The sequence below is a fragment of the Coregonus lavaretus genome (assembly GCF_964263955.1).
Source record: "Coregonus lavaretus genome assembly, chromosome: 25".
Classification (NCBI taxonomy): Eukaryota; Metazoa; Chordata; class Actinopteri; order Salmoniformes; family Salmonidae; genus Coregonus; species Coregonus lavaretus.
In genome coordinates, this window is record NC_140012.1 from 30,672,865 (window position 1) to 30,697,840 (window position 24,976).

Consider the following 24,976-nt stretch of genomic DNA (forward strand, 5'->3'; position numbering starts at 1 on the left):
TGTTTGGGGAAAATCCAACACATCACTGAGTACCACTCTTCATATTTTCAAGCAGGGTGGTGGCTGCATCATGTTATGAGTATGCTTGGCAAAACTTGAACATGACTGTCTAGCAATGATCAACAACCAACTTGAAGAATTTTTAAAAATAATAATGTGCAAATATTGTACAATCCAGGTGTGCAAAGCGCTTAGAGACTTACCCAGAAAGACTCACAGCTGTAATCGCTGCCAAAGGTGATTCTAACATGTATCGACTCAGGGGTGTGAATACTTATGTAAATCAGATATTTCTGTATGGGGTATTGTGGGTAGATGTGTGACTGTTATCAAAACGTCACGCCAAGGTAAGCCTACACAGCCCTTATTTTAAGTATTTCTAAAATCCCCTATGGGAAAAATGAATGGTGGAAAAACGATTGAAACCATTTCCCTGTTTGACCGCTAGGTTTTATGGGTATCTATGACTCATACTGTGGTACTCTAGGGTTTCCCAAACTCGGTCCTGAGGCCCCTGGGTGCACGTTGTGGTTTTTGCCCTAGGACTACACAGCTGATTCAAATAACCAACTCATCATCAAGCTTTGATGATTTTAATCAGCTGTGTCATGCTAGGGCAAAAACTACAACGTGCACCCAGGGGGGCCCCAGGACCGAGTTTGGGAAATTCTGCTCTATGGTATGAGACTAGGCTAGCAATATTGAAAAAGCACAATCATTCCTCTCCTTGTGTGAGATATTCAGACTTTCCGTGCACTAAGCGCTTGTGCAGTTGGAGTGGTGTTGTAGGGCCCCGTGTAGCTCAGTTGGTAGAGCATGGCGTTTGCAACGCCAGGGTTGTGGGTTCGATTCCCACGGGGGGCCAGTATGAAGAAAAAAAAAATGCATGCACTCACTAACTGTAAGTCGCTCTGGATAAGAGCGTCTGCTAAATGACTTAAATGTAAATGTGTTGCACTCAACAAGCTGTAAGATAGACCAGCGTTTCCCAAAGTCGGTCCTTGCTAGGGCAAAAAACTAAACGGTTAAGACTGACTTTGGGAAACCCTGAGATAGACGTGAATGAGCTCTGCTGTTGATCTGCAGACTCTCTCTGTTGACGAGGGAGAAAACAACCTACCGTCTCCTATGTTCCCAACACTTTCACCAAAGCTCAAAGTTGCTCATATTCCATGAGACAGTTTTTTTATACTGTATTTTTAACCAGCCGTTTGGTTTGTGAAATTATGTAAAAGCAAAATTGGCAAATGTATTTTATTTAAAAAAATATTTGTTACATAGTATCCATGTACATACTTTTATTTGTGACCTAGTGTATTGTATTGTAGTTATTTCCTGAATAAATCATCTGTATCGTGTTTTAGGGAAGGAAGTTTACCCCAAGAAGTTGAATACATTGTAATAGATTTTTCTCCTTTGTAGATGAGGTTAAATCTATAAAACATGAAAAAGTATGATTTGTAAAAACTAAACATCCTATTATACATGTATTATACATATTTGATGGTTATATGGTTAGCAAAAACCATAGTCTGAAAACATATTGGCATTCTGTTACAATTCACAACAATCTAAGTTTGAGCATAATAGAAAGTGTAATTCCCCTAAATGATTCAGGGTTAAAACTACTGTCGCTGCATGCGTAAGACTAAATAATGAAATGTGAAATATATAATTGTATGATTGTGTCCCATGTCATGCTCCATACAGGTTGGTGGAAACATAACAAATCTATAGTGATATAATGTTAAAGATACAGTATGACGTAGAATGTATTCATAAAGAGCGATCAAATGGACTGTCGATTTTACACCAAATGATTCGTTGTAAGATCTGATATTGCAATTTATGAATTGTAGATTTGAATTGTTGTCTGAGATGACTCTAGTATAAGATAAATAGTTATTGTTCAGATTTGTTTGGAATTATCAGTTTCCCCTTGTGTAAATCAACCTCAATAAAGATCTCCTCAAGGGTATGTTTGTCAAAGCAAAATGAGTAGATTTTATTTTCATTTGAATACAGACAGTGTAATGAGTAATTTAGCAGACATTTATCCAGAGCAACTTACAGTCAGTGCATTCAAGTAAGGTAGGGAAGACAACCACATATCACAGTCATTGCAAATAAAAAAGTACTTTCTTCAATAAAGCAGCTTTCTGGGATTCTATGGCTGCGTTTACACAGGCAGCCCAATTCTGATATTTTTTCCCCATTATTGGTCTTCTGACCAATCACATCAGGTATCTTTCAGAGCTGATCTGATTGATCAAAAGACCAATTAGTGAAAAAAAGATCAGAATTGGGCTGCCTGTGTAAATGCAGCATTAGTAATTCTATGGGAGATGGTAGGTTGTTTTGTCCCTCGTCAACACACAGAGACTGCAGATCAACAGCAGAGCTCCTTCACATATATCTTACAGTGCAACACCACCCCAACTACACAAGCACCAACTACACAAGGATAGGAATGATTGTGCTTTATCAATATCTGCCTACTAGCCTAGTGAGGCGGCAGGTAGCCTAGCGGTTAAGAGCGTTGGGCCAGGTTGCTGATTCAAATCCCGGAGACAGCAAGGTAGACAAATCTACCGTTCTGCCCTTGAGCAAGGCAGTTAACCCCCAACAACAACTGCTCCCGTGGACGTCGATTAAGGCAGCCCTCCCCACACCTCTCTGATTCAGAGGGGTTAGGTTAAATGCGTAAGACACATTTCGGTTGAATGCATTCAGTTGTGCAACTGACTAGGTATCCCCTTTCCATTTATTATGCAACAGGAGGCAAGTGGTTTATTTTGGCCTACCAAAGTTTTTAGTTTTTGGTTAAAAAAAAGATTGATTACATAACACACATTTTCATTGTTTGGTGTCTACTCATAGTTTTACATACAACATTTGTCAACAAAGCATTTAATGAAAGAAATGTGAAGGATCCTAAAGTGCATCTCTGTGCAGTACCTAAGGTAATAGTGAATACATCAGTGTATACTTCCGGAGCGGTTTGATTGTCACAGTATCATGTTGAGTTTCCGGTTTGGCAGAGAAATCCAGGGCTACATTTTCACCTACAGGAGGAAATAAAAAAAGAGGAGAGAAACTTAAAAATGTCCCAAAGCTAAAACAAATCTGGGTGACTTTACACATGTCAATGATCTAAAAATACAGAACAAGGAAGTTCTTTACTCAAAGGGAAGATTTGACAAAGCTAATCTTAGTCCCAAGGCACAACTCACTACTTGCCCCATATGAATATCTCTCTAGGGAGAGATTTCTCTCTCCCTTGATGACGGTTAATACTTATCCCCTCATTTTGTAATCTTTTGTCCTGGCCGACAGCCTTTTTTGAACAGCCTTTCTCCCCTGACTCCCTGGGGTCAACACAGAGAGCGTACAACCGGTCTACACTTTCGGCTCCCAAACAAATGCCAGACTCGGATGCTAGCTTTGGCTGGCTGTCTCAGGTGTTGCCTGCTCCTGAGGTGTGAAGTGCTGGGTAATGTAAGGCATACCTGGGGGAAGACATTAGACCCGTTCACTCACAGTGTGGTGATGCAGGCCCTAGGGCTCCGGGTGCTTCTGCGGTCCAGCAGGTGCAAGCGACTCTCGGCCGTCAGGCAGTAGGTGGTCCCGGGGCTCAGATCTGAGATCAGGAGCTTTTTGGCACAGCCCTCCATTTCAAATGTTTCCTTCACAAGGATTAGTCAGAGAATAGGCTTAGTCAGAAGTGCTAGAGATATTTGAGTTGTTAGTCATAACTCTGAAGACTTGGCAGCACTCGTCAAGTAAAAAGCTTGAAGGATTCTGTGAACCTCTTAACTATTTCAGTAGTTTATAACTATTCTGTGACCATTTTGTCTCAAGTCTTAAGCTCCATTTATACCTGATGTTAACATGCGACCTTTGTCCTGATCATGTCCACATTCTGATTGAGCCCACATTTTTAGACAGGTGTAGACAATTAAAAGACAAATTGTGATCAGATCTTTCTGACCACCTCTGGAGGAAGCCATTTGTATGTGGATATCTTAAGAGTGTAAACAGATCTGGATGGTCAAACTATTTAAATCCTCATTATACTGCCCTGTAAAATAATTGACAGGTGGCACCATTGACTTATAAATTCATATTACTTTGGAAGAATATCTGTCAAATAATTTGCATACAAGGAGGGACAAGGAAATCTGGTTACAATGCAGACACAGTGGACAGAAAAGAGACACCTTTTAATTACCAAGTGTAGACCCGACAAACCTTGATAAGATAGTGATTGGATCATCTTGATCAGATCACAAAACACACGTTAGCACAAGGTATAAACGGGGTGTTGGAGTTAAAGTTGGAAAATACCAAAGTTGGAAAATACCATTGTTTAGGACAATTTACTAATTATAAATAACAGTAGCTAGTTACCTCCTCAACATCATTGTGCATGAGGTGTATTGTATATGACATTCTTTGCAGCCTCCTCACACTGATCCAGCTGCCATTAGATCTCCTGTGGGGAGAGCGTGGAGGCTTGAGCCGGACCACAATGCCTTTCTCCATCACATGAAGTTTCATAGTCGGTGGGCTGACAGAGGCTGCAATATACAGAGGCCAAACCACGCTGTCTAGTAACAACAGCTCTGAAAATGTAAATCCTTGTTTGCATAAAACACTTCTGATTACCCATATACCATGGATAGTAATGAGAAGCACTTACTCTCCCACTTGGGGTTGAATCTGGCGGTTAGGACCCATGGTGACTGGGTCCCTGAGTGGGCTGCGTGGACCCTGGCGTAGTACCATTCTCTGGGGTCGGACGTCTCCTGGCTCAGGTCACAGAGCAGCCGGCTGATGCCATGGCACTTCTCTGCATTGGTCCACTGCTTCTCCCCATATCTGAGGTGGGGAGGGAGGAGAAATGAAAGGAATAATCTGAGCATGTATTCATAAAACTGATCCTAGATCAGCACCCCTACTCAAAGACGCTTTACGAATACAGGCCCAGAAATATAAATTGAAACAAAGTATGATAGGTGCATGTCACGTCTTGATACATGCACGTCTTTTCACTTGTGTTTTACTTGTAAAATGTACAGAATTTAATAAGAAAATATACTGAAAAGTATTTCTCATTTGTTTGAACAGAAAATGAACAACAACTCCTGAATTGCAATCAGCACATGCCTAGCTCATTGTTCTACATTACTTTGAGCTATAGGATGATATAGTAACCATATTTGTGTTCATATAGTAGCCTACGTCAGATCCACATAGCTTTGACTCAAACAGTTTTGATACTCACACTTTCCACTGGACAAAGTATTGTTGGTCGTTGGTAGAGTTGGCATGTTGCTTCCAATGCAAGACATTTCTGTAGTCTAGGGAGTGGAATTTCACCTCCTGTGGGGCGAAGACATCTAGAGGATTTTCTTTGCCTGAAATGGACACCAGTGTCATACAGCAATACATTTTCTCCTAATTGGAAGAGAGATACACATTGCAGGCATTTGATATTATAACCATGCACATGCATCATGTTGAATATGAAGACGGGACTTACTCTCTGAGCAGCGACTGAGGGAGCTGTAGCACAGCAGTAGAGTGGGGACAAGGAGGGATGCCATGTTAGCTGTAGCGAGGTATTATGACATACAGACCTGGCTCAGCTCTGTGCCCTTTTTAATCAACAACAGTTCCCTTTTTTAACTTCCATGAGAGGCATAGTTAACTTGTTTGTGACGACATAGCACGTTTTCCCTGTAATATAGATGATATGTAGGTTTTATGACATAGAGATCTGGCTCAGCTCTGTGCCCTTTTTAACTATGCCTCTCATGGAAGTTAAAAGAGGGAACAAGTGTTTGTGACGACATGGCACATATGGTAATATCGATGAACAAGTAGAAAATTGTAAAGGCAACAAATGTAGATAATATTTTGGTTGAACACTTATGAAGATGGATAGAGAAAAAACTTAGTGCTAATATAAATGTGCAATATTAATGTCTGTACCCGCTACTGCACTATACCATGTTTATACTACTGCACTGTCAGATAATACAATTAATTGAATTATGGAACTGGTGCCATAAAGTTATATGTGAAGTTAAGACATTTATTAGGACCAATGTGAGTGGGCAAATCACACCTGTGCACGAAAACAAGATAATATTATGCTGGCATGAACACTAACATGTGTTAGTGTAGAGGTGTGCAGCAGTCATGGGTTCAGGTGTGTGGGTGGATGTTGGCTTGAGGTGTGTGTGGGTGTTGGGTATTGTGTGAACACAGGGTCTGGAACAGATAAAAAGCTGACCTTTACCATACTTCCTCAATCCACACTTACTTCAACTTTGTAGTAATTGCCATTTATGGCAATTTGTCCATACCTGTGACAAGGCATAAATTAATGAACCCCAATGACCTTCAGAGTCAAAGTAGGCTTTGCAGTTGATCAAAACGTACTACCTATTGCATTTAGAAAGTGCATTATCGTAAAAAATAAAAGTTATTCTACATAAGATATTCTATGATTCACTTTATATAAATAAAAGTATATTCTATACCATTTTGTTCTATACTAAACAAAAAAATAAACGCAACATGCAACAATTTCAAAGATTTTACTGAGTTACAGTTCATAAGGAAATCAGTCAATTTAAATAAATTAATAAGGCCCTAATCTATGGATTTCACATGACTGGGAATATAGATATGCATCTGTTGGTCACAGATACCTTTTTTTAAAAAGGTAGGGGCGTGGATCAGAAAACCAGTCAGTATCTGGCGTGACCACCATTTGCCACATGCAGCGCAACACTTTGAGTTGATCAGGTTGTTGATTGTGGCCTGTGGAATGTTGTCCCACTCCTCTTCAATGGCTGTGCAAAGTTGCTGGATTTTGGCGGGGACTGGAACACACTGTCGTTCACGTTGATCCAGAGCATCCCAAACATGCCCAATGGGTGACATGTCTGGTGAGTATGCCAGCTTCCAGGAATTGTGTACAGATCCTTGTGACATGGGGCTGTGCATTATCATGCTGAAACATGAGGTGATGGCGGCGGATGAATGGCACGACAATGGGCCTCAGGATCTCATCACGGTATCTCTGTGCATTCGAATTGCCATCGATAAAATGCAATTGTGTTCGTTGTCCGTAGCTTATGCCTGCCCATACCATAACCTCGCCGCCACCATGGGGCACTCTGTTCACAACGTTGACATCAGCAAACCGCTCACCCACACGACGCCATACATGCTGTCTGCCAGCTGCCCGGTACAGTTGAAACCGGGATTCATCCGTGAAGAGCGCACTTCTCCAGCATGCCAGTGGCCATCGAAGGTGAGCATTTTCCCACTGAAGTCGATTACGACGTCAAACTGCAGTCAGGTCAAGACGAGCACACAGATGAGCTTCCCTGAGACGGTTTCTGACAGTGTGTGTAAACATTATTCGGTTGTGCAAACCGAGTTTCATCAGCTATCCGGGTGGTTGGTCTCAGACGATCCCGCAGGTGAAGAAGCCGGATGTGGAGGTCCTGGGCTGGCGTGGTTACACGTGGTCTGCGGTTGTGAGGCCGGTTGGACGTACTGCCAAATTCTCTAAAACGACGGTGGCCTATGGTAGAGAAATTGACATTAAATTATCTGGCAACAGCTCGGTGGACATTCCTGCAGTCAGCATGCCAATTGCACACTCCCTCAAAACTTGGGACATCTGTAGTATTGTGTTGTGTGTTAAAACTACACATTTTAGAGTGGCCTTTTATTGTCCCCAGCACAAGGTGCACCTGTGTAATGATCATGCTGTTTAATCAGTTTCTTGATATGCCACACCTGTCAGGTGGATGGATTATGTTGGCAAATGCTCACTAACAGGGATGTAAACAGATTTGTGCACAACATTTTGAACATTTCTGGGATCTTTTATTTCAGCTCATGAAACATGGGACCAACACTTTACATGTTGCGCTTATATTTTTGTTCAGTATATATTATGAATATCCTTGAGTGAAAACAATGGTGATTTAGAAGTTTTCTCAAGAAGAAGCAAATAATGTGCAGGCATACAAAGGGTTAAGAAGAGTGTTTTTGTTAAAGAATCCTGACAACCTTTGACCTGGTTGCCTTGGAGCCATTTTGGGGCGTCTCCAGCTGTTCTATCCCATCACTGTTTCACGGCGGCCCTCCTTTCTCCTCCTGTTGATTTACACCTGCTCCCCGTGAGAGCCAGGCTTTTGTAATGGCCCTGAGGCACCCACTTCACATCCATTCTCAGAGCTAGAACAATGGGAATATCTGATTTACTTTTCACTGGTAGTAATTAAAGGCAGAGGAATTGGCTCCTTTTACTTGAAACTAGTCTAAGGGCCTCTTCCCGATGCACAGTCTGCCCATGCCATTTAGAGGAACGAGCGGGTAGTGATTGCTTAAAATGTCAAACGAAAGCAAACAGACATCCGGCGTTTCTTCCTTATTTACTAGTAGTAGTACCTTTGTGAGGTTGCTTTTCAATAACAGCAGTTAAGCTCTTTCCTGTTAAGGTCTGCTCCAATATTCATTCAATACTACTTGTTTGGCTTTGCTGAAATATCTACTTCCCTTCCTCCATATTAGAATTTCATTGACATGAAATAGAATTTCACTGACATGAAAATGTCCTTCAGACATCCCTGCAAGCATAATTTGTTTGCTCTTTCAAATCTGTATTTAGTAACATAGTAATTACAAAAATCAATGTAATTATAATATATATATATATATACACATACATACATACATACCACACACACCCGTTCAAAAGTTTGGGGTTGACAGCTGCATACAATGCGTTTGGACGGTAAGATGAACTCAATATCGCCATCTGCCGGCCTTTGGGCACCAGAAATTACAGCAAGGCAAGCTAGGCATCAGAAATTACAGCAACAAAATAAATTATCATCACCATAGCAATCCCCTTGCATTGGTATAACTTGTTCATCTGAATATAATAGGACATGTTCCTAGTAATATTTTGGAACATTGTACATGCATGACAGCCATGTAAAAACTGCAAATACAACAAATATACACAGCACAAGACAAAAGACAATAACCTAATGAATATATTAATTCTGCTCTCCCAACCCTTATTCTCTTGTTACCTTAGTAAACATTCATGTCACTCAAGAAGGCACAGTAAAAGAATGGAGAAGAGGAACTATATATATTTTGCTATAGGAAATGTCTTAATTTGGCCTAATGAAATTCAACATTACAATGGGGCATGTAGGTCAGGAATGAGGGCATATCTTTTTGACACTAGTTCCTAGAATGCAATAACACAGTGTACCACTTGGGTTTTACATAGTCTATCCCTGGTTCCCCTGAGTTGGCAACAGTCCCATAGACTACCCAAATAGTGAGAGGAACAGGGAAATTATTGGTAGCTGACTGAGCATGTGCAAAGACAAATGTGTTAGTTTTTCATGATCGTGTTTTTAAGTCACTTTTCTTAAATTGCTTGTAAATAGTGTTTTTATAGCTTTGGAATTGTAAATGTGTATGATTGCGTGCAAGGCACCCTTGTAAATGAGGCCTTGGTCTCAATGGGATTTCCCTGTTTAAATACATTTACAAAATATTACCATCCTTTCTCTTGAGAGAAACTCAGATCTCAGATCTTGTATCCTGTAACAGTGTCCCCAGGACTCATCTCCTCTATCACAGGTCTATGGGGGCAGTCATAGTCCGACAGCTCAGAGAAGTCCCTCTTCACCTCCAGTCCCAACCCTCTCGTTACCTCCAGTGAAGAGCCTGACCCCTCGTTGGGCGACATGACGTCCCCACCGCTCCACTCCTGGTCCTTCAGTCCAATGGGGAGGCGGAGGACCTCTTCCTGGGGGGTACTGATGACTGTGAGGGTCTCATCTGGCAAAAAATCCACGGGGGTCTGCAGGAGGGGGGAGCCACCTGTTTGTACCTCACTCAGAATGGCTCTCTCAGGGTGCATAAGGGACACACCTGAACCCATATGTGACAGCATGGAAGCCTACCAGAGAAGGAGAACATACAACATTCAGTCAAACATTCTGTGGGTGAAATATGTTTTTAATGTACTATTGTTTTGACAGTGTTTGCAGGAAGTAGCATATCAATAGTTTAATAACTCCAACAGGAACATGACACTCATCATTTCTACAATGTACCAACAAGTGCTCTCCTGAAACCATCTCTACATGACTATAATCTAGTCTATATGGAGTAGCTTTATGACTAAATCCACTGCAGTGCAGGCCAAACAGTTGAAAGGCTGAACACACCAAAGACTTTGTTTGAGGGAATGAGCCAGTTGTCCGTTTACTGTATATCAGCCACACGATGAACACAATCACAACCATGACAACGATAGGGATCACAATGTAGAGGGCAGTGTAGCTAGGACCTACAGGGGACAAATCCAGCAGTTAGACTGACAGTCAAACTGATTTCACATACAAAACTGTACAGCATCCTAATTGAGCATTTGATGACAAAATCAGTCATAGTATGACAATAGACAGGTATAACTTTCAAAGCACGTATCAGATATTAGCAGATGTGGTTTATCAAATGATTACAGACAATATTTGCTAAACAATAACAGACGCACTGAGACCTAATGTCACTTTGACGTTTCCATGTGAGAAATTAAAAGTCTTACCAGAATCCCCATGCTTCTCCTCAATGCATATGTTCTGGTGAGCTGAAACAGGAACATTCTTCATTTTTCCTTTTATCTTGATGCAGTGCCTGTCCATCTCTCCATCGACTGGTATTTCAGCCTCACACACATGGTGTTGCTTGTAGGAGCAGGTAAAGCTATGTTGTTTCTGGGGAAATAAAAAAAGGAATATATTTAGGCTATATTATAACAACGTTCGTAAAAATAACTAAATATGCAAATGTTTATATTTGAAGGATATAAATGTGTTTCCTTTTGAAAAATAAAGCTGCTTTGCTTGCAAGTGAAAACAATTCACAGCAAGTATACGCATGTGAAAAATCTGAGCTTCTACAAGTGTTCCCCAGTCATTTCTAAGTCATAATTTTCTGTCAGTTCTTACCAAGTGATATTCTGTGATAACCATGTAATCAAATTCCTTATGATCCGGTCTTTCATATTTGATGATGGCATGTTTGTAGATGTGAAACGGGTGAATGAATTGAACTTTTATCATTTTATCAAATACAGCTGAGATGTTGACAGGTGGGAAATCCAATGAGCCTAAAAAAACCACACAAAAGACCATTACTTCGTGCAAATCTGAGGTCAGAAAATATGTGCAAAATCTCCCACCTCTGAGCATTGTGTGGTCAGATCAACAAAGAAATGCTACATGTGCTGCAGTGCATACAGTGTATTTACAAACCCTTTCAAGATACTACCCCAATTATATTTGTCAATCGCTACATACTGTATAACATTGTTCCCATAATTCGCCTTTTGGTTAGCTCAGTGTGAGAACTTACACTGTACATCCACCAGGTCTGATTTCACAATATCGTCGTAGGTGAATGAAATTTCAGAGGAATTTGTATTCTGTCCAATAACAGCAGTTAATATGAAACGGTAGCCCTCTTCAATTACTTTGGTAAATGAGGAGACATCGCAGTGGTAGAGTGAAGTGTTTGAACAAACCAAGGCAGCACTGAAAGATAGAGGGAAAAAATTGTTGTGGGTTAGTGGCAACCTCTGATTTGGACTGAAATGTTAGTTCACAATTACAATGGAGAAGCTGACAAAGAACTGTTGACAGGACTTTACATTTCTATGGGTCTGACAGCGCATGTACATTTTCCAATTTCTACTTGAAATTGTGGCAATTGTGGTATTGTGGCAAGAAACATTTAATATTCACTAGCTATATATACGCTACACTGGATAGCCTAGGCCATATTTGGTGAAAAATATAAACGTGAGCGATTAAGCAACCAATATGCTGCAGCACCTACCCAGAATGTATTCTTCTCATTTCCACATTGAACTGTGGCTGTAGAGATGGTTCACTGTAGTTCCAATAGATCACATTGTGGAAATTGTGGCAGATCAGGCGCACGTTGACAGGAGGAGGAACTGTAGGATAAAATAGTAGAAAGTCAGTCCGAATCAAAAAGCTCAGTCAAGACAGAGATTTATATTTACCATATAATGACTGTGTTTCTAAAACTATGCTATATCTATAACAGCATAACATACTAGCAATTAAATATATCATAGTGATGTTGCAACAATAACCTGTATACCAGGGTTCCCCAATTACAGTCAGGCGTGGGCCAATCTTTTATTGAGCGGATGTTAAGGAGACCGGAACATAACTATAAATAATCTGTACACTGCAAATTGACCGCAAGAATCCAAAAAACAGATATAGTATTTGACAAAAACAGAATCATGATTCAAACCTTGATTACATTGGGATACGATCACATATGGCTCTCTATTTATGTGTGGGAATACTTGGGAACAGATTTCCTAAATTGGTGATTTTACAGTCTTTTATATCCAACAACAAAACATTTGTATTATCATCATCATCATCATCATTCAATTATTATTTTTTGTGCAGAAAACCGAATTTGGCCTGCATGCTGCCTATTGGGGAACCCTGCTGTATAGAGTATCTGAGGAATACAGATGAGTCATTACACCTCAAAAAGCACAAGAAAGAGGATTTCGACACCCACCATCTTAGACTGTTCTGAAATCCTTTCTGTAGTTAGAAACAGATACCATTAGCATTCCTGAAACGTTATTTTGTTGAAAATAATTTGATCTCTGAGAAATTAAGCTAATTGATTGAACCCAAATTGGCCATTTTAATTTATAGGATTCATATAATCTTCAATAAATGTAGTACCTAACATCCGATTTAGACCATAAGTTTTACTAACAATGAGTAAGACATGAAGAATCCAATAAACTGATCAAAAGCCACCCACGGACCCTCCACAACCCATGCCAATGAAAACCTAACAACCAGTATACAGTATCGGTTCTCTATGTTTGACAAGTAGTATGGAGCTGCTGCTTGGAGTATTGCTCCTTCATCCGGTGATGTTTTTTTCCCTTCTCCCCTGTTCAGAGAAATTAGCCATTAAAGTCGCTTGCATTATTTACCATAAATTAGTGTGCAAGTACCAAGTTTTTCCCACTAGATGCCGCTGTTCTCACTACTGCCGCCACACTTTTATCCATGTGGCTGGTCTCTTGTGTTTATTAAATGAATCACAACCTTTTCTTTGGAAAGATTTTTGGGTAGAAAACCAATAGCTTTTGCTCATGATGAAAATAGATTGTATGGTGATCCTCACAATTTAAGACAGTCCTCCATGAAAGCAATTTAGTTTGTCATTCTGTTAGGCTTAATTTGTGTCCAGGAAACAGCCCTATGTGTGTGGTTTAATCTCTTCAAAAAGGTCTGGATTAGTTAGACCATTCCTGGTGAACAAGCAAATATCAGGCTACAGCAGTTCTAATGGTTTCAATGTTATGGTCTCTAACGGTCTTCAATGGTAAAAGTCCCAAACACACACTTTATAGTGTTTTGCAATGGTAATAATGGTATAGGGTTGGGTTTAATGGTAAATGTCACTAATCACATAGAGACGTTTTCTAATAATTGTATTGAAAAACATATGACTGCCATGCAATGGTTTATAATTGTATTATTTTATTAGGGTTGTCACAACATTTTAGTCACTATCCCATTTCTACATCAGTGTTTTGAACAAAGTCTTCATATGAGAATTGCACCATACAGAAAGATAGCCCTCAGAGTGCTGCCATTTGTTGGACTATTCAAGGAGAGTTGGGTTGAAGCATTAGGTTGTGAAGAGAAGGACAAACTGAATTGCTTTCATGGAGGACTGGCTTGACCACACAATTGATTTTCATCATGAGCAAAGGTTATTGGTTTTCTACCCAAAGTTGCAAAGAAAATGTTGTGATTCATTTAATAAACCAGCTAAATGGATAAAAGGGTATGGTGGCAGTAGCAAGAACAGCAGCATCTAGTGGGCAAAACCTGGTACTTTCACACTAATTTATGGTAAATAATGCAAACTACTTCAATGGCTAATTTCTATAAACAGGGGGGGAAAAACATCACCAGATTCACAGGGAATACATTACAAATCAGTGAAGAAGCAATACTCAAAGCTGCAGCTCCATACTACTTGTCAAACATAGAGAACTGATACTGTATACTGGTTGTTGGGGTGGGATTGGAGTGGGGTTTGGGGGGTCCGTGAGTGGGTTTTGACCATTTGATTCCTTATGTCTTACTCAATTGTAGGAAGAAGTTTGGTCCAAATCAGATGTTGGGTACTATAATTTGTTGAATATTATGTGAATCCTATCATTTAAAATTGACCATTTGGGTGCAATCAATTTGCTTAATTTCTAAGAGATCAAATTAAATTTTAACAAAATAATGTTTCGGGAACGCTAATCTTATCTGTTTCTAACAGCAGAAACAATCTCAGAACAATCTGAGATGGTGAGTGTCATGCCTTGCTGAAATGACATGGAATGACTCAAATGCCATGTTTTCTGGTGTTTTCCTGATTGTTTTGTCCGGAAGCCATGTATTTTGAGAGTTGGGCCCATAGAATTAGGAATTAAAATACTAGAATGGATATGAACCTTCTTATGATGGGATAAAGGTCAGCCATTTTGGTCAGGGAGTTGGTCAACCATGGTTTGCCAGTGCTGTGGTAAGATATTTTAAAATAATGAATTTGAATAATTTATCTGCACTTTATGCTTGTTAGCTAGTTAGTCAGACAGTTTTAGAGGAATGGTTCCATTAATAATTTAAATTAACTGCCAATTTGCCAACATTCCATTCAAACAATGCAGTCAATCCACAGCCATACACTGGCTGAAAAAGATTAGATTTAGACAAGTTGTAAATGCAACAAATACTGATATTGTATCATATAATAGCACTCACAGCTTTCCAAGGAAACAAAAACGACATTGATGGTCTGTTTACATAGATTTTAGAGGCTATTTATACAGAAAATGTGTATAAAAAACATAAACTGTATTTATAATTATGAAAATATTTTAGCTTGACAATCATTCTATTACAACATTTCTGATATATCACATGCCTTACTTTTAGTTTCCTGCATCAGTAAAATCATGATTATGCCTCTACTGCCATTCATTCTATTTGACCCTATGCCAAGCCCCACCCCAGAATATTGGGCAACCAATTGCAGTACTCCGTTGGATAGCAACCGTCTCTAACCAAGCTCGTGTCTGACGTCCTTGGACAACCTCTCATTTCAAAAGCATGGAAGCCAATGAGGGCTATGGCAAAAACAGAGTTTTCTTAAAATAAAAATAAAAATGAATGGCTAAATAATTGAACAGTGCACCTGGGGTACTTGCGACTGTGATTCCTGAAATGCAGAACCTGTTGATGGAGTATTTTTCGATTCCGAAATTATACTTTTGTTGGATCATCAAACAGGCAAAGCGCCAATACAGGACTAAGATTGAATCCTACTACACCGGCTCTGAAGCTTGTCGAATGTGGCAGGGCTTGCAAACTATTACGGACTACAAATGGAAACCCAGCCACGAGCTGCCCAGTGACGTGAGCCTACCAGATGAGCTAAATGCCTTTTATGCTTGCTTCGAGGCAAGCAACGCTGAAGCATGCATGAGAGCACCAGCTGTTCAGGATGACTGTGTGATCACGCTCTCCGTAGCCGATGTCAGCAAGACCTTTTAACAGGTCAACATTCACAAGGCCGCGGGGCCAGACGGATTACCAGAATATGTACTCAGAGCATGCGCGGACCAACTGGCAAGTGTCTTCACTGACATTTTCATCCTCTCCCTGACCGAGTCTGTAATACCTACATGTTTCAAGCAGACCACCATAGTCCCTGTTCCCAAGAAAGCGAAGGTAACCTGCCTAAATGACTACTGCCCCGTAGCACTCACGTCGGTAGCCATTAAGGGCTTTGAAAGGCTGGTTATGGCTCACATCAACACCATCATCCTGGAAAACCTAGACCCACTCCAATTCGCATACCGCCCCAACAGATCCACAGGTGACGCAATCTCAATCGCACTCCACACTGCCCTTTCCCACCTGGACAAAAGGAACACCTATGTGAGAATGCTATTCATTGACTACAGCTCAGCGTTCAACACCATAGTGCCCACAAAGCTCATCACTAAGCTACATCACTGGGGCCAAGCTTCCTGCCATCCAGGACCTATATACTAGGCGGTGTCAGATGAAGGCCCAAAAAATTGTCAAAGACTCCAGTCACCCAAGTCATAGACTGTTCTCTCTGCTACCGCACGGCACGGGGTACCGGAGCACCAAGTCTAGGTCCAAAAGGCTCCTTAACAGCTTCTACCCCCAAGCCATAAGACTCCTGAACAGCTAATCAAATAGCTACCCGGACTATTTGTATTTTTCGTAAAACTGCATTGTTGGTTAAGGGCTTGTAAGTAAGATTTTCACTGTTGTATTCGGCGCATGTGACAAATACAATTTGATTTGATCATCTATGCATAGTCACTTTACCCCTACCTACATGTACAAATTACCTTGACTAACCTGTACCCCCGCACATTGACTCAATACCGGTACCCCCTGTATATAGCCTCGTTATTGTTATTTTATTGTGTTACTATTTAGTTTATTTTTTACTTTAGTTTATTTATTAAATATTTTCTTAACTCTGTTTCTTGAACTGCATTGTTGGTTAAGGGATTGTAAGTAAGCATTTCACCTGTTGTATTCGGCACATGTGACAAATACAATTTGATTTGATCTCTATAGTTGGGCCATTGAGGTTTCTACATTATGATGCGCATTAGGTCTTCAACAAGGTCCAGAGGGCTGCACAGAAAATGGGTTATATTTCATCGCTGTCAACATTTGCAAAAGATAGTCCTCTATCCATCGTTTTTTTGATGCTCCCTGACTGTCTAGCTTTCATTTAGGTGATTATTAGCGAGCTGGACACAGTCAGGAAACTGTATGAATGTAGGTCCATTATCATTTTTACACAGTTTTGATTTGGTTTTAGTCATTTTAAAGTATATAGAGTTTTTTTGTTTTTTTACTCAAACCACCCCGCGGGCCGGATTTAACCCCCTTGAGGCCCGGATCTGGGCCACATGTTTGACCCCCCTGGTCTAGAATGAACATTATGATGCATTTACATGACACTTCTATGGCAGCCATGTTAGCGCCCCATTAACATTACATGGGGAATATTTAAATAATGCTATGAAACTGAATGTCTAGAATTAGAACAATATTCTAAATTCTAAAAGTTGGCCCAACTAATTTAATACATGGCTCTGTTTTGTCCTAAAGAGTCCACTAGAAGGTATGCTAATACCACTCTGAAACAGAAACGTGTTGCTCTTTGTCTGTTGTCGTGACATAAGGTGAGAAGGCTGGAAATCAAGGTTCCCTGCAGCTTGATTCCACTGGAACAATAAATCACTGACTCACTAAGGGAACTTACAATAATGTTTCTGTAAAAATTGTGTCAGAGCCTTGTGATTCAAAACCATTCCATTTCTATTTGGCTAACAGGGATTGACGGAGTCACTCAAAACAGCCTTAGCAATGTAGGGTTAATATTTACAATATCTTTACTTACACAACTACTGCTTGCCAATACACGTTATTCTGAAAACTGAAACCATTTTGGTTGAATTGAGCCCTTGATGGACACAGCATATTGTGCAATATAAGGGCCAAGTTCCTTATTTCAAAAGATTCCTTGGATAAAGATTATTTAATTTAATCAAGCTTGTTTGGCCTTCAGGCCCACCATGAACATCTTAACAAACAAGACTACTTTCATCTATTGCAACTATTCTGCATTATGTCATACTTTAAGACATAAAATACAGCTGCTCTGGGCATTTTGATATGAAGGGACCTTGGCACCAAATATTAATTGCATAGTTTGTGATAGTAATGATATCATTATCTTTTTCAGTTCTTCCAAATAATTGCGAATCCAGTATACTCTATTGAAGGTTTGATAACTCATGGTCTGTTCAGTGTCCTGTATTCTGAATCACAGGCCTACAAAGAAAGCAGGATGTAGACCACTACAGCATATACACTACCGGTCTAAAGTTTTAGAACACCTACTCATTTAAGGGTTTTTCTTTATTTTTACATTGTAGAATAATAGTGAAGACATCAAAACTATGAAATAACATATATGGAATCATGTAGTAACCAAAAAAGTGTTAAACAAATCAAAATATGTTATATTTGAGATTCTTCAAATAGCCACCCTTTGCCTTGATGACAGCTTTGCACACTCTTGGCATTCTCTCAACCAGCTTCATGAGGTAGTCACCTGGAAGGCATTTCAATTAACAGGTGAGCCTTCATAAAAGTTAATTTGTGTAATTTCTTTCCTTCTTAATGCGTTTGAGCCAATCAGTTGTGTTGTGACAAGGTAGGGGTGGTATACAGAAGATAGCTCTATTTGGTAAAAGACCAAGCCCATATTATGGCAAGAACAGCTCAAATAAGCAAAGAGAAACGACAGTCCATCATTACTTTACGACATGAAGGTCAGTCAATCTGGAAAATTTCAAGAACTTTTCAACTTTCTTCAAGTGCAGTCGCAAATACCATCAAGCGCTATGATGAATCTGGCTCTCATGAGGACCGCCACAGGAAGGAAAGACCCAGAGTTACCTCTGCTGCAGAGGATAAGTTCATTAGAGTTAACTGCACCTCAGATAGCAGCCCAAATAAATGCTTCACAGAGTTCAAGTAACAGACACATCTCAACATCAACTGTTCAGAGGAGACTGCGTGAATCAGGCCTTCATGGTTGAATTGCTGCAAAGGAACCACTACTAAAAAGGACACCAATAAGAAGAAGAGACTTGCTTGGGCCAAGAAACATGAGCAATGGACTTTAGACCGGTGGAAATCTCTCCTTTGGTCTGATGAGTCCAAATTTGAGATTTTTGGTTCCAACCGCCGAGTCTTTGTGAGACGCGGAGTAGGTGAACGGATGATCTCCGCATGTGTGGTTCCCACCGTGAAGCATGGAGGAGGTGGTGTGATGGTGCTTTGCTGGTGACACAGTCAGTGATTTATTTAGAATTCTAGGCACACATAACCAGCATGGCTACCACAGCATTCTGCAGCGATACGCCATCCCATCTTGTTTGCGCTTAGTGGGACTATCATTTGTTTTTCAACAGGACAATGACCCAAAACTCACCTCCAAGCTGTGTAAGGGCTATTTGCCCAAGAAGGAGTGTGATGGAGTGCTGCATCAGATGACCAGGCCTCCACAATCACCTGACCTCAACCCAATTGAGATAGTTTGGGATGAGTTGGACCGCAGAGTGAAGGAAAAGCAGCCACAAGTGCTCAGCATATGTGGGTACTCCTTCAAGACTGTTGGAAAAGTATTCCAGGTGAAGCTTGTTGAGAGAATGCCAAGAGTGTGCAAAGCTGTCATAAAGGCAAAGGGTGGCTATTTGAAGAATCTCAAATATATTTTTATATTTGTATTTTTTTGGTTACTACATGATTCCATATATATATATATATATATATATATATATATATATATATATATATATATATGTGTTATTTCATAGTTTTGATGTCTTCACTATTATTCTACAAATGTAGAAAATAGTAAAAATAAAGAAAACCCCTGGAATGAGTAGCTGTGTCCAAACTTTTGACTGGTACTGTATGTCGACTGTTCTATACCGGTATACTATAGAATAAATAAATAAATAAATCTAAATCTAAATAATTCCCATGACAATAAATTATTTAGTTTATGATAGCTGGTTGCTAAAATTCTAATAGTTCACCTAATTTCAGTTTATGTGCCAAAACAAGCAATGCATAGTGTAGAGAATCATTGTATCATCTAAACCGCTGTGAAATGTATTTTCAATAACCAAAACTATTGTATTTTCAGCTGGTGTACAAAACTGAAAGTAAAAGACGCAAAAAGGAAACTTAAGAACTGTATGCATAGAAATAGAGCACATAGAACAGATCTACCACTTCTTAGATTTGCTTTCAATGACAATGACCAATCTATAACTCACATTTCTATGTGAATTTGGTCAGTTGCCCAAAAAGTTACATATTGCAGCTTTAGGTTCGCTGGGAAATATTCAAGATATGGGCTGCATTGTGTGCAAGTTAAATAAACCGTTAAATCTCCAGCAACATAAGACGGTATTGTAAATTATTGCAGGGAAGATAACATCTCACTTGCAGTAGAAGCCTGGCACTATTAGCTGAGGAAGGGGTATGTATGTATCATATCAGCCTGTATGAAGTCAGAAAGGAAATTGTCTCATTGTCAGGGAAATAATTGGATGTTGGATACAACAAAGCCTGGATTTTCTTTAAATAAATAAATTACAGAATAATTACTCATGTTTCAGTGGGCCATTATGCATGGTATGTAGTGGACGTACAGAGGTGGTATTACAAACGATTGAACATTTCCAGTGGTGGCAAAAAGTACCCAGTTGTCATTCTTGAGTACAAATAAAGATACCTTTATAGGAAATGACTCAAGTAAAAGTGAAAGTCACCCATTAAAACACTACTTCTTCAAAGTCTAAAAGTGTTTGGTTTTAAATATAGTTAAGTATCAAAATTAAATGTAATTACAAAAATGTACTTAAGTATCAAAAGTAAAAGTATGAATCATTTCAAATTCCTTATATTAAGCAAACCAGATGGCTCGATTGTTCCTGTTTTTTATTTTTTATTTACGGATAGCCAGGGGCACACTCCAACACTCAGACATAATTTACAAACAAAGCATTTGTGTTTAGTGAGTCTTCCAGATCAGAGGCAGTAGAGATGACCAGGAATGTTCTCTTGACAAGTGCATGAATTGGACCATGTCTGTCCAGCTAAGCATTCAAAAGTACTTTTGGGTGTCAGGCCTCAAAACTGCAGACCACGTGTAACCACGCCAGCCCAGGACCTCCACATCCGGCTTCTTCACCTGCGGGATCGTCTGAGACCAGCCACCCGGACAGCTAATGAAACGGAGGAGTATTTTTGTCTGTAATAAAACCCTTTTGTGGGGAAAAACTCATTCTGATTGGCCCACCCATGGCTGCACCACTGCCCAGTCATGTGAAATCCATAGATTAGGGCTTAATGAATTTATTTCAATTGACTGATTTCCCTATATGAACTGTAACTCAGTAAAATCGTTGAAATTGTTGCGTTCATATTTTTGTTATATTTCAATTTATCAGGGTTGCTGCAGTTCATTTAGAACCCTTCGTACGGCTATGATTCTATTGGAAATAAATGATGAAGTGCAACGCTGGAGAAAAAAATAAAAATAAAAATAATAATAATAATATATAATAATAATTGTAAAGTGGTTATGCCACTGGCTATAAGGTGAATGCACCAATTTGTAAGTCGCTCTGGATAAGAGCGTCTGCTAAATGACGTAAATGTAAATGTAAATGTAAATCAGAGCATAGAGGGAGAGAGATCATAGAAAGTGAATCTCACGGCCAGGTATTGGTCTCAAACATTGGTTACAATGTTGCGCAAACCATAAACCCGGGCCGGCCCAACCCAAATAAACTCTTATAATATTAGGCCCGGCTGAAAATCTACTGTTTACATTACGTTTTTTTGTGGGGGCAGGATAATTAACAAAGAGGCTACTCGAATGAACTTTGATTGCTTTTATTAGAATTTTTAAAATTTCAAAAAGTGAGAAAATAAAATGTCATGCCAGGATCTCTGGACAAATAGGTTCCGGAACAAAACGGAGAGGTGCCGGATCCTGTCACGGCAGGATCCAGCTAAAAATAAACACTGTGTACAACCAGCTCAAATGAAGCACTGTGTGCACCAAGAGATCCTACAATATATTTACAAAGCGAGTATACTTTTGGAATAGCTATATCATTTCCAAGAACATTAGCATATTGTACAGTGGCCAACAGCCTGCATTATCTTGTTGAAAGAATGAAGCAGGAATACTGTACTAAATACTTATAGTAACATCAGCTCCAAGTGATTAATCACAAAGCGTCATTTACAGCGAACTATTATAGGGCAAGAATGACTTACCGTAAGAGACGACATGCTGATATAAAACCAGTATCAGGATAATGCGCACAATCCTTACACCGACCATTTTAAATTTGGTCGAGTCTATAGGCATATGTAAAACGATATGAAATGTATCTGAATTCCCATATGAATAGGCTATCATTTGAGAGCCTTTTGTCTGTCTAAATAAAAAGACAGACAAAATGCATTTCGACCACAGCCAGATAGCTACACATCGAGGATCAGCTTCTAACCTTAACAGTCGTTCTGACTGCCCCCTCTCATTGTAGCCTCGAAGTTCAAGGCCGACCGCGGTACTGCAGGCATTGTTTCCAGAAAAAATGATCCACCTCATTTTAGTGACGGTGAAAATGTCAATCTTCGTGGTAAATCGTCGTGTAAATACTTACACATTTCGAATATAATATTGGTACCAATAATTACTTCTATCACACTAGATGTATGTCTCAATTATTTTAAAATTGCACACAGAAGTCAGGGCCGGCCTGGGCCCTTCGCGAGATGTGGTTGCCCACAAATAACATTTTAGTGGGCCCCCTCTATACAGCTGAGATAAAAAATTAATAAAAATCTACACATTTTGCCATGGGGAAGAGAGAACATTTAGCTATTTTACAGCAAATTTCCTGCAATTCTACTCATTTTTCCAAGGGGTGGAGAGAACGTCTTTGCAGTTTTGAAAAAAATGCTATTGTTACCTGACATGGCTAATTGAGTGACTATCAGTGACTGACATAACAATAGGAAAACTGCTGATGCACAACCAAATTTCGAAATTGCACTTTGTGTATTCTACTATTCTAACTCTCAACAGTTGAGACCCCTACTAAGTTAGTATTTGTAAGGTCCTTGGACTAAGGAGTAACGTTATGCTCCTTTAGTCCAATATTGGGCTAGTTAGTGTTCATAATGAGCTAGGTATCTATGCTGGTTGTTAGCTTGCATAACTGATATGTGTATAATTATAAGGGATACTTCATGTTTTGTGGACTATACATTTACAGTGGATGAGATTCATTTCTGACTGGCTGATCAGATTCGCTTTAAGCCTCAGAGCTTGATCAGATTCAATAGCAGCCTCAGAGGCTCATAGACTGCCCTGTAGGCCGTTTCATGAGCAAAGCTCCTTGCAGGCATATTAGCAGTGCCTTATAGGCTGATGCATAATATGTTAAGTAATTATAATATATGACAATATTGACAGATATATACATATTGATATTAGATATTATATTTTGATTAATGATATAATATTTATAAAAAGGTAAGCTATCAAAATGACGGATGCTGAATCTCTTCTCATCTTTTCAAGTTAACATTGAGGATTTTTGGAACAAAGCTGCAGAGGACAACCTACGGAAAGAAAATTATCCACACATGCAATGACGTGTCAAAGTGAAGCTAGTGGATACAGTATGTAGCCAGGGTAACTAACTGTTTCAGTGTTTAATAATACCACTTAACTACTTAATATGCTCCAGCTTTCTTTCATTCTCCTGTACGTAAACTGTAAATAAGTTATTTGATATATTGAAAACAATGAATTTGTACTTTGTAAATATTTTTGTAGTTGTTTTGATGAGCCATACTATCAGATAATAAATCAGTCTTACACACAAGATAGTCCTAAAGGGGCCTCATCTCATTCATGATTATCATGCACTAAATATCTGCTCAGAGCACATGGAATATACCAGCCTTTTTAAATAAAACACCACCACTTATACTCACCATTGTCTTTGACAGTTTTTTACTTGGGACCAGATTCAGACAATTGTCATTTTTAGAAGCATGGTGACATCCCGCACATGTGCTACACAAAAACCAACAATTTTCTGCTCACTTCTCATGATATTCCAAGCTTTGTTCTTTTAATCTTGTACACTTCCTTGTGCTAGATTAGAGCAACTGAAAAAACAGGAGCTGGATAGTGGTTGCTGATCACAGGAGAGTACATTTGTCATGTTCTTGGGCTTCGTTTACACAGGCAGCCCAATTGATTCTTTGCTCAATTATTGGCAGAAGATCTGATTTGATTGGTCAAAAGACCAATAAGTGGGCGACGTGTGTGCTGTGGTGAGTGATCTGAATGTTCAGTCTGTAGCTGTACATCTATGAAGTCACCACTGAGGGACATAATGTACAACAGGTAAGACTCAAGTATGTAAAGGACAAGACGGAGAGATCATAGAAAGTGAATCTCACTGGTCTCAAACATAGGTTACAATGTTGCGCAAACCATAAACCCGGGCCTGGGTTTGGGGCTAGGACATAAGCCTGGAGAGAAGCACAACAGGACATATGAACATAAGTGGTGTTAGAGGATAGGATACTAATACAGATTTTTTTCATGCTTCTAGAAAGAGAGGTTTCTTCACCTCACAAAATTGTAATTTTTATGGTTGTCTTGTAATTGTCGTTATTGTCTTTTCTGTATTTCGTTCAATAACACTTTTAAAAAAATGTTTTATTGCCAGCCATGTTCACTTAAAAATAAAACTGCTCTGCTCTGTGATGAATGGGAGGGATATATAATACACATTATCACCAAAAAAAAACAGAGCTTATGTCCTAGCCCCAAACCCAGACCACCCTGAGGACTTCCCTGCCTTAGCTGTGGGAACATGAGTCCTCTTACCGAGACTACAACAAGGATACCAACAAGGTTTCCCCCTTGGGTTTACATTTGCCTCCTGGTGAAATCGTTTTCACTTGAACTCTTATTTAATTCATTATTTAAGCACTGTTTGTTTTTTTGCTATTATATTCCAACACACTGGTTCTTGTGTACATTTTGGTGTTATTAATCCTCCCGGCTTGTGTTCTGATAGAAGCACTGTGGA

At 39.5% G+C, this 24,976-nt stretch overlaps 1 protein-coding gene and 1 pseudogene across 2 annotated transcripts; both read right to left on the bottom strand.

Moving 5' to 3' along the window:
• Positions 1-3,536: 3,536 nt before the first annotated feature.
• il22ra2 (interleukin 22 receptor, alpha 2) lies at positions 3,537-5,610 on the bottom strand (the record flags this gene model as incomplete). The annotated part of the gene is made up of 5 exons (XM_084142008.1): positions 5,546-5,610; positions 5,288-5,420; positions 4,703-4,881; positions 4,411-4,580; positions 3,537-3,686 (listed from the first exon to the last, which is right to left on the bottom strand). Exons 1-5 carry the CDS (start codon positions 5,607-5,609, stop codon positions 3,537-3,539), a joined length of 696 nt encoding a protein of 231 aa, XP_083998134.1. The 5' UTR covers position 5,610.
• Positions 5,611-9,454: 3,844 nt separating this feature from the next.
• On the bottom strand, positions 9,455-22,347 carry LOC311100391 (interferon gamma receptor 1-like; annotated as a pseudogene). The gene is made up of 7 exons (XR_014615740.1): positions 22,131-22,347; positions 11,962-12,082; positions 11,479-11,657; positions 11,073-11,233; positions 10,670-10,838; positions 10,290-10,411; positions 9,455-10,018 (listed from the first exon to the last, which is right to left on the bottom strand). The product of XR_014615740.1 is annotated as an interferon gamma receptor 1-like (transcript).
• Between the last annotated feature and the right edge of the window lie 2,629 nt (positions 22,348-24,976).